Source organism: Pseudophryne corroboree, chromosome 5, assembly GCF_028390025.1.
Source record: "Pseudophryne corroboree isolate aPseCor3 chromosome 5, aPseCor3.hap2, whole genome shotgun sequence".
Classification (NCBI taxonomy): domain Eukaryota; kingdom Metazoa; phylum Chordata; class Amphibia; order Anura; family Myobatrachidae; genus Pseudophryne; species Pseudophryne corroboree.
The window spans coordinates 400127478-400146590 of record NC_086448.1 but is presented as its reverse complement, the minus strand read 5'-3'; the positions used below and the strand labels follow the sequence as shown (position 1 = coordinate 400146590).

Below are 19113 nucleotides of genomic sequence, written 5' to 3'. Positions count from 1 at the left end.
GGGAAGCCTTGTTTGGTGATGGCCTAGTTGATTTGATCTCAGCAGCGGCCGCAAGTAAGTCAACCTTCTGGCCCTATGGTCAATCACAACGAATGAAGACGCATCATTATCGGATTGCGTCATCTCGACCCGATAGATGCACAAGAAGTTAGAGTCCCTTTTTTCTTTGCAGGTTTAGGAAAGGAAAGAGGGAAGAGGTCCGCAGTCTCTTCCAGATTATAGGTGCAGAAATCATCCTCTGGATTCATTCGGAAAACTGGCAGTTTTCGAGACGTTTCCCCTCAACGATTTCAAATCCGCCTTACCAGTTCTCCTCTGAACAGGGTGGTAGTATGCAACACAATACAAAAGTTGTTTCTGAATCATGTCATTTTCCTGGCTCCCCCGTCACAACAGGGTGAAGCCGTTTAATCAAGCCTTTTTCGTGGTCCTGAGACCGGACAGAGGCCACTCCTAAATGGAAATCCCTCGATTTCTACCAAAAGAAACTCGAATTCAAGATGGAATCTCTCAGGACAGTGATTTCCAGTCTGGTGGAAAGAGATTTCATTGTTTCGGTAGACATAAAGGATGCCTACTTACAGATTTCCATTTTCCTCTGCGTCACTGAGGTTTGCAATTCAGAATTGTCATTACCAGTTTGAGACGTTGCCGTTTGGTCTATCCACGGCTCCGAGGATTTTCACCGACGTAATGGCGGAAATGATGGTTCTCCTTCAAAAGCATGGAGTCACGATTATCCTGTACTTGGACGATCTCCTGATAAAGGCAAGATCCAGGGACCAGTTGGTGCAAAACATTGCACTCTCCCTGACAGTTCTTCAACAACATGGTTGGCTCCTAAACTTGCCAAAAGCAGAGTTAATTCCAACAACGCGGCTGTCGTTTTTTGGGAAGGATACTGTACACAGAACTACATAGTTTTTCTTACAGGGAAAAAGGCTCTGAAACTTCAGAGCCTGGTCAAACATGTTCTGAAACCAGCAAAAGTGTCACTCTCTCAATGCATTCGGTTGCTGGGAAAGATGGTTGCAGCCTACGAGGCCATTCAGTTGGCAGATTTCATGCCAGAGTGTTCCAGTGGGACCTGTTGGACAAGTGGTCCGGATCCCACCTACACATGCACAGAAGGATTATCCTGTCATCTGAGACCAGAATCTCACTCTTGTGGTGACTACACAGCTCTCACCTCCTAGAGGGGTGCAGGTTCGGGATCCAGGGCTGGATCTTGGTAGCCACGGATGCAAGCCTCCGAGGCTGGGGTGCAGTCACACGGAGGAAAATCTTCCAAGGAAGATGGTCAAGTCAAGAAACTTGTCTCCACATAAACGTTCTGGAGTTAAGGGCCATTTACAACAGCCTTCTGTAAGCGGAACATCTTCGCGATCTGCCCGTATTGATCCAGTCGGACGATGTAACAGCAGTAGCGTACATAAACTGCCAAGGCAGAAAAAAAAGCAGAGCAGTGATGGCTGAAGCCACGAAGGTTCTCCACGGGGCGGAAAGACATACAAACGCTCTGTCAGCAATCTTCATTCCAGAGTCTTCTTCAGCAGACACGATCTCCATCCAGGGGAGTGGGGCCTCCACCAAGAGGTCTTCACTGAGGTGACAAGTCGTTGGGGAGTTTCCTTAAGTAGACAGGATGGCATCTTGTCTCAACAAAAAGCTTCAGAGATATTGTTCCAGGTCGAGAGACCCTCAAGCAATAGCAGGGGATGCACTGGTGACACCGTAGGTGTTTCAGTCGTTGTATGGATTCTCTCCATTTCCTCTCATTCCAAAAGTTCTAAAAATCATAAGAAGAACAAATATTCAAGCAATCCTCATGGTCTCAGAATGGCCAAGGAGGGCTTGATATCCATATCTTCTGGAATTACTCATAGGAGATCTCTGCTCTCTTCCTCTGCGCGAGGACCTACTACGGCAGGGGCCGTGCGTGTATCAAGGCTTACCGAGGCTACATTTGACGGCTTGGCTGTTGAGCACAAAATCCTATCCGTGAGGGTATTCCCAGTGAAGTCATTACCACACTTATTCAAGCCAGAAAAAGAGTAGCGTCTAAACATTACCACTGTAGTTGGAGAAAATATGTTCTTGGTGTGAATCCAAGAAGGCTCCTACGGAAGAGTTTCAGCTAGGATGTTTTCTCCATTTTCTCCAAGCAGCTGTGGATGCAGGCCTAAAATTGGGCTCAATTAAGGTACAGATTTCAGCCTTGTCAGTTTCTTTCAGAAACAATTGGCCTCCCTTCCAGAAGTTCAGACTTTTGGGAAAGGCATGCTGCACATCCAACCTCCATTTGTGCCTCCTGTGGCACCGTGGGATCTTAATGTGGTGTTGCAGTTCCTTCCATCACATTGGTTTGCACCTTTACAGAAGGTGGAGTTGAAGTTCCCCACTTGAAAAGTGGTCATCCTGTTGGCCTTGGCTTCTGCAAGGCGAGTGTCTGAGTTAGCGGACTTGTCTCACAAGAGCCCTTATTTGATTTTCCATGAAGATAGAGCAGAATTGAGGACACGTCAACAATTTCTGCCGAAGGTGGTTTCATCTTTCCACATGAACCAACCTACTGACGCCTTTGTTGAGTCAAAGTTTCGAGATGGTCAGAGCTTTGAAGATTTATGTCGCCAGACCGGCTCAGATTAGGAAAACAGAGGCTCTGTTTGTCCGGTTTACTCCCAACAAGATGGGGTGCCCTGCTTCCAAGCAGACTATTGCACGCTGGATCTGTGGTACGATTCAGCATGCTCATTCCACGGCTGGATTGCCGTTACCAAAATCGGTGAGGGCCCATTCTACTAGAAAGGTGGGCTTGTCTTGCGCGGCTGCCGGAGGGGTATCGGCATTGCAACTTTGCCGAGCAGCTACTTGGCAAACACTTTTGCTAAGTTTTACAAGTTTGGTACCTTGACCGCTGATGACCTCAAGTTTGGTCATTCAGTACTGCAGAGTCATTCGCACTCTCCCGCCCATTCTAGAGCTTTGGTATAACCCCATGGTTCTGAATGTGACCCCAGCACATCATCTAGGACGTATGAGAAAATAGGATTTTAATACCTATCGGTAAATCCTTTTCTCTTAGTCCGTAGAGGATGCTGGGCGCCCGTCCCAGTGCGTACTGTATCTGCAGTTATTGCTTGTGGCTACACACATGTTGTGTTATGGTTCTTGTCAGCATGTTGCTGCAATCGTTCATGCCGTTGGCTTGTATTCTGTTGAATGCCACGTTCTGCGGCATGCTTGAGGTATGAGCTGGTAAGATGCTCACCGTGGTTTAACAATAAATCCTTTCTGTCTCCCTGGGCACAGTTCCTATAACTGGAGTCTGGAGGAGAGGCATAGAGGGAGGAGCCAGTTCACACCCTTTGAAAGTCTTAAAGTGCCCATGTCTCCTGCGGATCCCGTCTATACCCCATGGTTCTGAATGTGACCACAGCATCCTCTACGGACAGAGAAAAGGATTTACTGGTAGGTATTAAAATCCTATTTTCACACCCTTTTCACATTATTTTAGTATCACCTGAATGTATTAAAGGGCATTTGGAGCACTTTTTTTTAGTAACCCACACCGCATTCCCTATACTTACAATGAGAAATGTGATGTGGCCAAATTTACTAAAAAAAAAAAAATGTGAAAAAATGCTGCAGTGTGCCCCGTGATAATCTCGCCAGCTCAGGCTGGCGAGTTCACAAGTGCAGCACTGCGATAATGTGGCATTTGCCAAGCTTTCTCTGCCCCTGGCAGAGAAAGCTGAGCGGGGACCCAGCAGAGTGATCAGCTATATGTGTCTGATGGACACACAAGCTGATCACAGTGTAAAAAGTAAAAAAAACAAAAACCATTCTCACCTGTCCAGGGAGCCGGTGTCCGCTGCTCCGGTGAGCGCTGCCGGGCACCGGGTCCCCCATGTGCTGCAGTGTTACCCCAGTGCAGTAAAATGATGCTGCAAAGCGGCAGCGCACTTTACAGCACCGGGGGTCACCGCAGCGCACAGGATCTGGCGCCGGGCAGCCCAGCAGAAGCAGTGCGGACCTGCTCCCGGGACTGGTGAGTATATTGATCTTCTCGGGGGAGGAGGGCGCGGCACGCAGGGGTAGTCGCGATGAGGGGGGGTCGTATCGTGTTGTGGAGTATCATCGCAGGGACAGAGCGTCCCTGCATGCGATAATTGATACATCCATGTGATGTTATCAATTATCGCAGTGCGAGTTTGAGCGTTTTTATCACCAGTCCTCCGCATCCTGGATGCAGATGGTGATAAATAGGCCTCTTAGTGGTCTATTCATGAAGCATTCCCACAAACATTGGAGTCATATGTAAAGCATTGAGTTTATGTACATCTCTGAATCAGGGCCCTCATTCCGAGTTGATCGCACCAAGCAACTTTTTGCTGCTGGTGCAATAAACTAATCTCCACCTATGGGGGAGTGTATTTTAGCATAGCAGGGCTGCGATCGCTTGTGCAGCCCTGCTATGCTAAAAAAAAGTTTCCTGCAAAACAAGAGTAGCCCTAGACCTACTTACCCTGTGCGACAGCTCCAGCGATGCAGGTCCCGGCTTTGACGTCAGACATCCGCCCTCCGTTCACCTGGACACGCCTGTATTTTTCTTACCACTCCCCAAAAACGGATGGAAACGGTGAGTAGCTGCCACGAAAACGCCTCCCGCCTGTCCATCTTCTTGCGATCGCGGCTGTGATCACATTTGTCGGTGGCGTCGTCGTTGCCTGGCGACGATCGTCACTAGGCAACCGTGCGCGTGCGCAATGCATGTGCATTTCTGACCAAGTCACACCGCAGCGAACAACCGCTGCGTGCGAGCGGGTCGGAATGACCCCGCAGGCCCCAAGTTAGAAAGCCACATTTTGCAACTTTCTAATACCATGTTACTCTGAGGAGAATAGGTATATTTACAATGATTTGCTCCTTTCTGGGTGAGGCCCTTAATTCATTCTCATACAACAAATGTTGGATATTTTCTAACTTGAGCAAAAAAGTTGCATTAAGCAATTAGGAATAGATAACCATTTTCTGTAAGATTAACATTAACCATTTTCTGTAACATTTTTCCTTGCCAATAACATGTATATTTTGTCTCAGGTTTTGTAGATGCATCTTCGCCCTCACTCTCTTTAGTCAATGAAGCCCAGTATCTTCTTGTAAACGCTGCAAGTATTTATGAACTAAGTCTACAAATTCCATTAAGGTGAGATCATTATATAATTGCCTCTGCCAAGATCTTTTGATATTATTTATCCTTCTTGATAGTGGTCCACAGTAATTTGAATATATGGTGGCTGGACACATACATGTATTAAGCCTTGCTGTCTGTGGACAAGAAAAGTTGTAATAGATTACTATGAGTGCAGCCCATCCTCTATCCAGGTGCACCTTAGTGATGGTGTCACTACAATCACTACTACAGAAGCTGCTAAACCTCCCAGAACAGTCATTTAATTGGAGCTGATGTATTTGTTAGATGTGGAGCTGTAATGACCTATAAAATATGGTTATAATGTCCTCACTGTTTTGATTCATTATATTAAGGCAAACAGAAAAAAGTATTCCTTTGATAGGGCACACTAGGATTAATACAATTTGAATTTACTAAAAGTCATTAACCCATTGGGATAATGACCACTAATGTTAAAATATAACTTTTATTGAATATCATTAATAGCTAGCGAAATATGTGAAGTGAAAAAATATGTGATTGTGAAAAAATAATAAAGTGATATTAAAAAGCTAAACCACTGAGTATGTATGCTTGATTTGTTTTTCTTATAAGGATAAATTCCTAATTGCTGACACAGTGTATTGTCACTAAATAACACTTATAAGGAGATAGTGTGTTGTGAATTGTTAAACTTGACAATAGTCCAAATGTAATCCAAAAAATGTTACTGTACTTCAATTCATTATAAGCAGCTTCCTATTAGTGGTGTGCGCATCACCATTTATTAGCCGCTTCTATTCTATATTCCAGACAGTAACCATCAAGCTTCAACCTAATGAAACTAGTGGATTGTCTTCACATTGCACTTCTCCGCTATTGGTAATTGTTTCATGAATTGACAAACTACTGTAAACGAATTGACGAGACACTGAATCCAGTGGCTGTAAAACGCTTCTATATGCTAGAAAACGCTATGAATATGCGGTGATTCTATTGCTTAATTCCAATACACATGCAACTCATATAAATTCATGGGCTGTATGTGTTTCATATCCATTGCTGTGCATACTTAATTGAAGGTGGGCCACTGCCAATATATCAGACAGCCGTACGTGTGTAATGATTGGTCCTTATCATGAAATATTCACAGAACCAAATATGTATAGGATATTGGTTTTAACTCATGTCCCAATATCCCATTGCCGACAGCCTTATGTATCACTTAATTTCTATTGTTGCTAATTTCATGTCTTGTAAACTAAATTAGAACAAACCTAAATCACTTTTAATAGTCTACAGCTATATTTGCAACTGTGAGCTTGAACTAATGTAGCAACTCAAATGTGACTCGATATTGCCGCTAACAGCGGTTAGAGATTAGCTTTTCAATAATTATTGAGTTAATCCTCAAATGTGTCCATAACAAACAGCCTTATGTAATGACCTATCATTAATGGTTCATTGTTTAGAATATCTTAATTCAGGTAGGTCAGAACTGCTATTGTTAATCACATTAGAGTGCATGTGTAATAAATAGCTGAAATGAAACACATGCTGCATCGGACGTGTAAACAATGCTTTAAATACACATGTGATTCATATACCCTGAGCTGTATCACTGAAGCGTCTTTAAAGTCGTTCTGTATGCAACAAATTACAATTAAATGAATGAGTTCATCTGATACGGAGCCGTGTGTTACACTACCTGCGGCTGGGAGTAGTAACTAATGTGGACTCTCCTGTTGCGGCTAGATATATCAGCTCATACGAAGCAGTATGTTACACTGCCTGCGGCTAGGAGTGGTAACTAATGTGGACTCTCCTGTTGCGGCTAGATATATCAGCTCATACGAAGCAGTATGTTACACTGCCTGCGGCTAGGAGTGGTAACTAATGTGGACTCTCCTGTTGCGGCTAGATATATCAGCTCATACGAAGCAGTATGTTAAACTGCCTGCGGCTAGGAGTGGTAACTAATGTGGACTCTCCTGTTGCGGCTAGATATTTCAGCTCATACGAAGCAGTATGTTACACTGCCTGCGGCTAGGAGTGGTAACTAATGTGGACTCTCCTGTTGCGGCTAGATATATCAGCTCATACGAAGCAGTATGTTACACTGCCTGCGGCTAGGAGTGGTAACTAATGTGGGCTCTCCTGTTAGCGGCTAGATATTTCAGCTCGTTGATGTTACTATTGTGACACACATCTTCCGCTGTCTAACATCTCATCTATTCCTACGTACACATACAGAAAAATCGTTAATTATTGTAGCAGCATATACATAACATCAAGCATATGTTCAATAATTATAGGGCTTTCACACCCATTATCAGTGAGTTTAGCTAAATAAAAACGGACACGCTTCCACGTGTACCGCTTAGCCTAACGATCATTTCGCTTATGCAGCTTAATCATAGGAACCCGAATGTCGGGCAGACGGAAGCTATATGCACCTGTCTCGTTAGCAATTGGTTATAATTATTGATTGACGTTTTCTCCTACCAATTGACTTCGTTCATACATTACCAAAATGAGTCTCCTAATTGGAGTATACATTCAGCAGATATGAGTTCTTATAAATACACACGTCCTTTTAAAAGAAGAGATGATGTAGTAAATTGTCAAGGACGTGTGTATTTATAAGAACTCATATCTGCTGAATGTATACTCCAATTAGGAGACTCATTTTGGTAATGTATGAACGAAGTCAATTGGTAGGAGAAAACGTCAATCAATAATTATAACCAATTGCTAACGAGACAGGTGCATATAGCTTCCGTCTGCCCGACATTCGGGTTCCTATGATTAAGCTGCATAAGCGAAATGATCGTTAGGCTAAGCGGTACACGTGGAAGCGTGTCCGTTTTTATTTAGCTAAACTCACTGATAATGGGTGTGAAAGCCCTATAATTATTGAACATATGCTTGATGTTATGTATATGCTGCTACAATAATTAACGATTTTTCTGTATGTGTACGTAGGAATAGATGAGATGTTAGACAGCGGAAGATGTGTGTCACAATAGTAACATCAACGAGCTGAAATATCTAGCCGCAACAGGAGAGTCCACATTAGTTACCACTCCTAGCCGCAGGCAGTGTAACATACTGCTTCGTATGAGCTGATATATCTAGCCGCAACAGGAGAGTCCACATTAGTTACTACTCCCAGCCGCAGGTAGTGTAACACACGGCTCCGTATCAGATGAACTCATTCATCTAATTGTAATTTGTTGCATACAGAACGACTTTAAAGACGCTTCAGTGATACAGCTCAGGGTATATGAATCACATGTGTATTTAAAGCATTGTTTACACGTCCGATGCAGCATGTGTTTCATTTCAGCTATTTATTACACATGCACTCTAATGTGATTAACAATAGCAGTTCTGACCTACCTGAATTAAGATATTCTAAACAATGAACCATTAATGATAGGTCATTACATAAGGCTGTTTGTTATGGACACATTTGAGGATTAACTCAATAATTATTGAAAAGCTAATCTCTAACCGCTGTTAGCGGCAATATCGAGTCACATTTGAGTTGCTACATTAGTTCAAGCTCACAGTTGCAAATATAGCTGTAGACTAATAAAAGTGATTTAGGTTTGTTCTAATTTAGTTTACAAGACATGAAATTAGCAACAATAGAAATTAAGTGATACATAAGGCTGTCGGCAATGGGATATTGGGACATGAGTTAAAACCAATATCCTATACATATTTGGTTCTGTGAATATTTCATGATAAGGACCAATCATTACACACGTACGGCTGTCTGATATATTGGCAGTGGCCCACCTTCAATTAAGTATGCACAGCAACGGATATGAAACACATACAGCCCATGAATTTATATGAGTTGCATGTGTATTGGAATTAAGCAATAGAATCACTGCATATTCATAGCGTTTTCTAGCATATAGAAGCGTTTTACAGCCACTGGATTCAGTGTCTCGTCAATTCGTTTACAGTAGTTTGTCAATTCATGAAACAATTACCAATAGCGGAGAAGTGCAATGTGAAGACAATCCACTAGTTTCATTAGGTTGAAGCTTGATGGTTACTGTCTGGAATATAGAATAGAAGCGGCTAATAAATGGTGATGCGCACACCACTAATAGGAAGCTGCTTATAATGAATTGAAGTACAGTAACATTTTTTGGATTACATTTGGACTATTGTCAAGTTTAACAATTCACAACACACTATCTCCTTATAAGTGTTATTTAGTGACAATACACTGTGTCAGCAGTTAGGAATTTATCCTTATAAGAAAAACAAATCAAGCATACATACTCAGTGGTTTAGCTTTTTAATATCACTTTATTATTTTTTCACAATCACATATTTTTTCACTTCACATATTTCGCTAGCTATTAATGATATTCAATAAAAGTTATATTTTAACATTAGTGGTCATTATCCCAATGGGTTAATGACTTTTAGTAAATTCAAATTGTATTAATCCTAGTGTGCCCTATCAAAGGAATACTTTTTTCTGTTTGCCTCAATGTTCAATTTTTATTCCAGGAGCACCTCCCCATAGATACATTGTCATATATTTCTTTAGACAAATCATTCTCTAAACGGGGAAAGGACAATTATACATAAAAAATTAAGTATATTGCAGGTCTGTGCGATCTTTTACGCCTTAATTGATTCATTATATTACAGTTATCACTTTCAACAGAACATTGTGAATGAAACACTAGATTTATTCCAAACAATGTAAGCTTTACAAATTAGATAAATTGCAATTCTACATTTTATTTCGTTATACCCAGTATTTCAATTATCCTGATTGTACTGTAGAATTTCCATTAATTCACCTTTTTAATTTAACATTCATATATTTAAACAACTCTTTGCAAAAAACAAGCTATTTCCCTTAAGCATTCATTATTACTGTGTATGACCATCAGTGATAGATTGCTATGTGGTGAGGTGATTAAACCTGTAACTGCATGAAACAAATAACTACAGGGAAATCAGCAATATTTTGAGGTAGTAATCACTCCTTTCTAAATATAGTAATGCTGGCCTATTTGTACCTATGCTAAAATGTTGCACAGATTCTGGTGTGTTATCACTTCTTTCTGTTATCTTAATCATATACAGTGTACTGTTAAATGCCTAATTAATAATAATTGAGAGGAGGTCACGTTGCTCACTAAGGGGCATATTCACGTTGCTCACTAAGGGGCATATTTACCAAAATTATTTTTACTAAAATGATCACACAAAGTTCACACACCCTCTTTACATTATTTTAGTTTCACCTAAATGTACTAAAGGCTAATTGTAGGAGAATTCTCAAAAAACTCCTCCAAGTCCTCTGTATCACATTTTTTTTTTAGAAATCAAATTGCATTTCCCTTAATTGTAAAGGGAAATGTGATCTTGCCAATTTATTACACTTGAACTGTAAAAAATTTTTGGAACCTCACCTAATAATGACTCGGCTTCTGAGCCGCGTTATCCAGGCTCCTGACTTTGATTTTGCGATCAGGCTGTGTACTTTAGGGAGCTATTTGAACACTCACACATTATACCGCTTATAAACACGTATCCACATATATACAGACAAAGAGCCACGTATCTACATACTCACAGCCACATATATACACACACACACACATACAGTATATACAAATACACACACACACAGTCACATTGATATATATATATATACACACACACACACACACACACACACACAAACACACAACACACACTGTCTCCAGCCTGACACCTTTCCTCCATCAGTTCCCTCTTCTTGCAAGTTGCGGGACGGCCAGGGTGTCTGCATGCAGGAGCCGGAGCTGGGCAGCTGCACCTTCTGAGGGGTGGGAGCCAGCCAGCCATGCTGTCATCAGGCGGAAGCCGGAGCCGGGGCAGCTGCGTGCTGTCAGGGGGGCGGGAGCCGGCAAGGTGTGTTTTCACCATGCGGGAACCGAAGCCGGGCAGCCGCATTTGTCAGGGGACGGGAGCCTGGCAGCCGGGGTGTCATGCGGGAGGTGGGAGCCAGAGCCAGGCAGCCGTACTGTCACCAGAGGCAATGGAGAAGGTGCCCCGTTCACTGCTGGAGCCCGGCGGCATCCAACTCCATTGCCTCCCAGACTTCCGCCACTGTGTGTGTGTTTACACAGGCACTGACACCAACATCAATCAAACTGCTATGAGTTTGTTTACTAAGGCAGCAGTTATCTGTGCCACAATTCACAAGTTAATGATGTATTTATTACTTTTTGTTTTTATTACGATTCATCGTTCACACTCCACAGGCACCAGCAGCATCCAGCCTCTAGTTTAAGTCTAGGCAGCTCCGGGAAATGCTGTCTCTCCTCTCCATCTGAAGCTGCACATGGCCGCTGTTCTAACAATGGGGCAGGCGCAGTATCAGACTGTATATCGCAAATACGATATACACGTGTTACAGAGGCGGAAGGGATTCGCCGGGCCAGGACTGTAACGCAATCTCTGTCCCGGCATCCGAATTGTAATACATTCCTGCAATAGAATGGTATATCGCAGTGCGCATTTCAGCGTTAATAGCACTGAATATCTGCAATTAAATTGCGGATATTGATAAATGTGCAACAGTAAGAAATTGGAAAGGAAAACCTCTCGTGGCGCTGCAAGATGGAGCAGCAATGGGCAGTACAGAAATAGGTCACCAACCTATAAAACGATATGTAATAGAAAAAGTACAACCTCACTTTCTGTGCTCCAAATGTCCCCTTGATTGTATAGTTCTTGCCAAGATATTGGTTTCACATGGAACAAAAAGACATAAATCACAATATAGTGTAATATTGTCTATATGAAATAGTTCTTCCCACTGTGTGAGGGTGAAGAATAAGTGATGGTGAAAAATCCCAGAAAGAGTTCCAACGTCCACCTTCTTATAGGATCACCCAAAGTGATGTCATGCCAACGGAACAGGGAATTCGTACATGTATGCTTACTTGTATAAGCGAAGTAGAAAACACATAAAGGTTTCTTTAGAGATGTGGACTTTCTTCTTTAACCAATGCACTCAGAATGAGTATCACTCATGTACGTGAATAAAAAATTAAAAGGGAGCCAATTAGGGCAAAGCGTAACCCCTTTATTTAAGAATAAAATACACATAAACGACCAGCCATACCATGGAAGAAAATTTGAGATGGAACCAGCTGACAAATATGGCCCGGGTATCAATATGTCATAAGTTTTCCCTCATGTGTATGCCAGGTTAAAAACATCAAATAGGCACTGAATCAACGCGTTTCGACGCTCACCGGCGTCTTTATCAAGATTTGACAGTGTATGTGACTATAAAAATACAGATATACAATAATATCAATCCAATCGCACTTATCACCATTTCAAATGGAATTACCACAGAAATTAAACAATCCTAACATAAGTATGAAGACATGTAACATACCACTGATGTGCAGCCTCTTCTATATTATCAGCTGAATAAGAGGTTAAAGATCTAATATTCCTTAAATAACATAGGTATAAGTGGGTAGGAAATCCTATCAACCAATACAACACAATTTACTGTAAAATTGCCACAGAAATTGAACAATCCTAACATAAGTATGAAGACATGTAACATACCACTGATGTGCAGCCTCTCCTGTATTGTCAGCTGAATGAGAGGTTAAAGATCTAATATTCCTTAAATAGCATGGGTATAAGTGGGTGGGAATCCTATAAGCCAATCCACTACAGTCCATTATAATGGACATCCAGACTGACAAATTATATAGGCCATCTTTATTAGAACATTTTGCATATTTAGCGCCAAAGTTTAATCTGTGACGTTCCGTCCTGTCTCCATGGTTACATATCAACTTCCGGTCACAGAGTCATCTACTGACAAACAACAATCCCCGGCATATACACGCCACCTGCGTCTAATCCCCGTCACTCAACGTCAGGCCCGCGTCACAGTGCGCGTCACCTGACAACCGCGTCACGTGATCGTGTTCCGTGACACTTCACAACAAGGACCTGTCATGATGCGCATCTTCACCATGGTTACCCGCTGGGCCCGTGACGCAATACGCGTCACCGGATAGCCGCGTCACGTGATGACAATCCGTGTCTTATTGTAACAAAGACCTGGCAGGTGGATAGGATGTAGTATATCCAATGTTTCCCTTCGGTTTTAGTCTATCTCCAAGTGATTAGTAAATATTATAGATGGATTAGCTGACTGGTTACATGTAATGATCGAATGCCCACTTTATTCTCTGCAAAGTCACCCTAACCTGTAATATCGTCATTAGGATCATTGGGTGGTCTGATATAATACAAAAGGGCAAATTATATATCATAGTTATTGTTCTTTATTAGCGGCCGCCATCTTTGTAGTGGGCATTCGATCATTACAATAACCATATAACTATAATCAATAATAATCAATAACCATAATTTACACTCATTTTCAGTCTATTCTGAACACCTCACAATATTATTTTTAGTCCTAAAATTTGCACCGAGGTTACTGGATGGCTAAGCTAAGCGACACAAGTGGCCGACACAAACACCTGGCCCATCTAGGAGTGGCACTGCAGTGTCCGACAGGATGGCAGATTTTAAAAATAGTCCCCAATCAGCACATGATGCAAAGAAAAATGAAAGAAAAAAGAGGTGCAAGATGGAATTGTCCTTGGGCCCTCCCACCCACCCTTATGTTGTATAAACAAGACATGCAAACTTTTACAAACCCATCATTTCAGCGACAGGGTCTGCCACACGACTGTGACTGAAATGACTGGTTGGTTTGGGCCCCCACCAAAAAAGAAGCAATCAATCTCTCCTTGCACAAACTGGCTCTACAGAGGCAAGATGTCCACCTCCTCCTCATCGTCTGATTCCTCACCCCTTTCACTGTGTACATCCCCCTCCTCACAGATTATTAATTCGTCCCCACTGGAATCCACCATCTCAGGTCCCTGTGTACTTTCTGGAGGCAATTGCTGGTGAATGTCTCCACGGAGGAATTGATTATAATTCATTTTGATGAACATCATCTTCTCCACATTTTCTGGAAGTAACCTTGTACGCCGATTGCTGACAAGGTGAGCGGCTGCACTAAACACTCTTTCGGAGTACACACTGGAGGGGGGGCAACTTAGGTAAAATAAAGCCAGTTTGTACAAGGGCCTCCAAATTGCCTCTTTTTCCTGCCAGTATACGTACGGACTGTCTGACGTGCCTACTTGGATGCGGTCACTCATGTAATTCTCCACCATTCTTTCAATGGTGACAGAATCACATGCAGTGACAGTAGACGACATGTCAGTAATCGTTGGCAGGTCCTTCAGTCCGGACCAGATGTCAGCACTCGCTCCAGACTGCCCTGCATCACCGCCAGCGGGTGGGCTTAGAATTCTTAGCCTTTTCCTCTCAGCCCCAGTTGTGGGAGAATGTGAAGGAGGAGCTGTTGACGGGTCACATTCCGCTTGACTTGTCAATTTTCTCACCAGCAGGTCTTTGAACCTCTGCAGACTTGTGTCTGCCGGAAAGAGAGATCCAACGTAGGTTTTCAAATCTAGGATCGAGCACGGTGGCCAAAATGTAGTGCTTTGATTTCAACAGATTGACCACCCGTGAATCCTGGTTAAGCGAATTAAGGGCTCCATCCACAAGTCCCGCATGCCTAGCGGAATCGCTCTGTTTTAGCTCCTCCTTCAATGTCTCCAGCTTCTTCTGCAAAAGCCTGATGAGGGGAATGACCTGACTCAGGCTGGCAGTGTCTGAACTGACTTCAGTTCAAAGGGTTGCAGAACCTTGCACAACATTGAAATCATTCTCCACTGCGCTTGAGTCAGGTGCATTCCCCCTCCTTTGCCTATATCGTGGGTAGATGTATAGGCTTGAATGGCCTTTTGCTGCTCCTCCATCCTCTGCAGCATATAGAGGGTTGAATTCCACCTCGTTACCACCTCTTGCTTCAGATGATGGCAGGGCAGGTTCAGGAATGTTTGATGGTGCTCCAGTCTTCGGCACGCGGTGGCTGAATGCTGAAAGTGGCCCGCAATTCTTCGGGCCACCGACAATATCTCTTGCACGCCCCTGTCGTTTTTTAAATAATTCTGCACCACCAAATTCAATGTATGTGCAAAACATGGGACGTGCTGGAATTTGCCCAGATGTAATGCACGCACAATATTGGTGGCGTTGTCCGATGTCACAAATCCCCAGGAGAGTCCAACTGGGGTAAGCTATTCTGCGATGATGTTCCTCAGTTTCCGTAAGAGGTTGTCAGCTGTGTGCCTGCCTAGGAACGAGTTGGCGTTTGCGAGATGCTACTGGTGCCGCCGCTGCTGTTCTTGCTGCGGGAGGCAATACATCTACCCAGTGGGCTGTCACAGTCATATAGTCCTGAGTCTGCCCTGCTCCACTTGTCCACACGTCCGTGGTTAAGTGGACATTGGGTACAACTGCATTTTTTAGGACACTGGTGACTCTTTTCTGACGTCTGTGTACATTTTCGGTATCGCCTGCCTATAGAAATGGAACCTAGATGGTATTTGGTACCGGGGACACAGTACCTCAATCAAGTCTCTAGTTCCCTGTGAATTAACGGTGGATACCGGAACCACGTTTCTCACCATCCAGGCTGCCAAGGCCTGAGTTATCCGCTTTGCAGCAGGATGACTTCTGAGATATTTCATCTTCCTCGCAAAGGACTGTTGGACAGTCAATTGCTTACTGGAAGTAGTACAAGTGGTCTTCCGACTTCCCCTCTTGGATGACGATCGACTCCCAGCAGCAACAACAGCAGCGCCAGCAGCAGTAGGCGTTACACTCAAGGATGCATCGGAGGAATCCCAGGCAGGAGAGGACTCGTCAGACTTGACAGTGACATGGCCTGCAGGATTATTGGCTTTTTGTGTAAGGAGGAAATTGACACTGAGGGAGTTGGTGGTGTGGTTTGCAGGAGCTTGGTTACAAGAGGAAGGGATTTAGTGGTCAGTGGACTGCTTCCGCTGTCATCGAAAGTTTTTGAACTTGTCACTGACTTCTGATGAATGCGGTCCAGGTGACGTATAAGTGAGGATGTTCCTAGGTGGTTAACGTCCTTACCCCTACTTATTACTGCTTGACAAAGGTAACACATGGCTTGACACCAGTTGTCCGCATTTCTGTTGAAATAATTCCACACCGAAGAGGTGATTTTTTTTTTGTATTTTGACCAGGCATGTCAATGGCCATATTCGTCCCACGTACAACAGGTGTCTCCCCGGATGCCTGACTTAAATAAACCACCTCACCATCAGAATCCTCCTTGTCAATTTCCTCCCCAGCGCCAGCAACACCCATATCTTCATCCTGGTGTACTTCAACAGTGACATCTTCAATTTGACTATCAGGAACTGGACTGCGGGTGCTCCTTCCAGCACTTGCAGGGGGCGTGCAAACGGTGGAAGGCGCAACCTCTTCCCGTCCAGTGTTGGGAAGGTCAGGCATCGCAACTGACACAATTGGAATCTCCTTGGGGATTTGTAAATTTAGAAGAACGCACAGTTCTTTGCTGTGCTTTTGCCATCTTAACTCTTAAGTTTTCTAGCAGGAGGATGAGTGCTTCCATCCTCAGGTGAAGCTGAACCACTAGCCTTGAACATAGGCCAGGGCCTCAGCCGTTCCTTGCCACTCCGTGTCGTAATTGGCACATTGGCAAGTTTACTCTTCTCCTCAGATTATTTTGATTTAGATTTTTGGGTAATTTTACTGAGCTTTATTTTTTTGGCTTTTACATGCTCTCTACTATGACATTGGGCATCGGCCTTGGCAGACGACGTTGATGGCATTTCATCGTCTCGGCCATGACTAGTGGCAGCAGCTTCAGCACGAGGTGGAAGTGGATCTTGATCTTTCCCTATTTTACCCTCCACATTTTTGTTCTCCATTTTTTAATGTGAGGAATTATATGCCAGTAATATATCAATAGCAATGGCCTACTACTATATATACTGCGCACAACTGAAATGCACCACAGGTATGGATGGATAGTATACTTGACGACACAGAGTTAGGTAGAGCAGTGGCCTACTGTACCTTACTGCTATATATTATATACTGGTGGACAGCAAACTGTGCAAAACTGAAATGCACCACAGGTATGGATGGATAGTAAACTTGACGACACAGAGGTATGTAAAGCAGTGGCGTACTGTACCGTACTGCTATATAGTATATACTGGTACAAGGAGGGCAACTAAAATGGTGCATGGCCTACATCACAAAACATACCCAGAAAGACTAAGAAATCTCAATATATATAGTTTGGAGCAGAGAAGGGAAAGGGGGGACATGATAGAAACTTTCAAATATATCAAGGGTTTTAACAAAGTCCAGTAGGGAAACATTCTCCAAATGAATAGAAGCAATAGGACACGAGGATATGTACTGAGACTGGAGGGGGGGAGGTTCAGGGGAAATTTGCGAAAAAATTATTTCACAGAAAGGGTAGTGGACAAGTGGAATAGCCTCCCATCAGAGGTGGTAGAGGCTAAGACAGTAGAGCAATTTAAACATGCATGGGATAGACATAAGGATATCCTTACAAAGAAATAAGGATCAAATAAGGTTAGAGATAAAAATAATATATATAAAAAAAAAAGGGGGCAGACTAGATGGGCCAAGTGGTTCTTATCTGCCGACAAATTCTATGACAAATTCTATGTTTCTGGTGGTCAGCAAACTGTGCAAAACTGAAATGCACCACAGGTATGGATGGATAGTATACTTGACGACACAGAGGTAGGTAGAGCAGTGGCCTACTGTACCGTACTGCTATATATTATACACTGGTGGACAGCAAACTGTGCAAAACTAAAATGCACCATAGGTATGGATGGATAGTATACTTGACGACACAGAGGTAGGTAGAGCAGTGGCCTACTGTACCGTACTGCTATATAGTATATACTGGTGGTCAGCAAACTGTGCAAAACTGAAATGCACCACAGGTATGGATGGATAGTATACTTGAAGACACAGAGGTAGGTAGAGCAGTGGTCTACTGTACCGTACTGCTATATATTATATACTGGTGGACAGCAAACTGTTCAAAACTGAAATGCACCACAGGTATGGATGGATAGTATACTTGACGACACAGAGCTAGGTAGAGCAGTGGCCTACTGTACCGTACTGCTATGTAGTATATACTGGTGGTCCGCAAACTGTGCAAAACTTAAATGCACCACAGGTATGGATGGATAGTATACTTGACGACACAGAGGTAGGTAGAGCAGTGGCCTACTGTACCGTACTGCTATATATTATATACTGGTGGTCAGCAAACTGTGCAAAACTTAAATGCACCACAGGTATGGATGGATAGTATACTTGACGACACAGAGGTAGGTAAAGCAGTGGCGTACTGTACCGTACTGCTATATATTATATACTGGTGGTCAGCAAACTGTGCAAAACTTAAATGCACCACAGGTATGGATGGATAGTATACTTGACGACACAGAGGTAGGTATAGCAGTGGCCTACTGTACCGTACTGCTATATATATAGTTATACTGGTGGTCAGCAAAATTCTGCACTGTCCTCCTACTATATACTACAATGCAGCACAGATATGGAGCGTTTTTCAGGCAGAGAACGTATAATACTGGTGGTCACTGGTCACTGGTCAGCAAAACTCTGCACTGTCCTCCTACTATATAATACTGCTGGTCCCCAGTCCCCACAATAAAGCAATTAGCACACTGAGCATAGATATTTGCAGCACACTGAGCACAGTCAGATATGGAGCGTTTTTCAGGCAGAGAACGTAGATATTTGCACTTGCAGCACACTGAGCACAGATATTTGCAGCACACTGAGCACAGATATTTGCAGTACAATTTGCAGCCCACTGAACATAGAAACTGAGAGGACGCCAGCCACGTCTTCTCACGATC

The 19113-nt window shown here is 43.2% G+C and overlaps 1 protein-coding gene across 2 annotated transcripts in view; it reads left to right on the top strand.

The window, feature by feature from the left end:
* MOCOS (molybdenum cofactor sulfurase) overlaps nucleotides 1-19113 on the top strand; it is a 1370999-nt gene that overhangs the window by 1272256 nt on the left and 79630 nt on the right. For both annotated transcript variants that reach the window (XM_063922731.1, XM_063922730.1), the window contains one exon: nucleotides 5104-5209. In XM_063922731.1, coding sequence (XP_063778801.1) covers nucleotides 5104-5209 — 106 coding nt within the window. The remainder of the gene's footprint in view (nucleotides 1-5103; nucleotides 5210-19113) is intronic.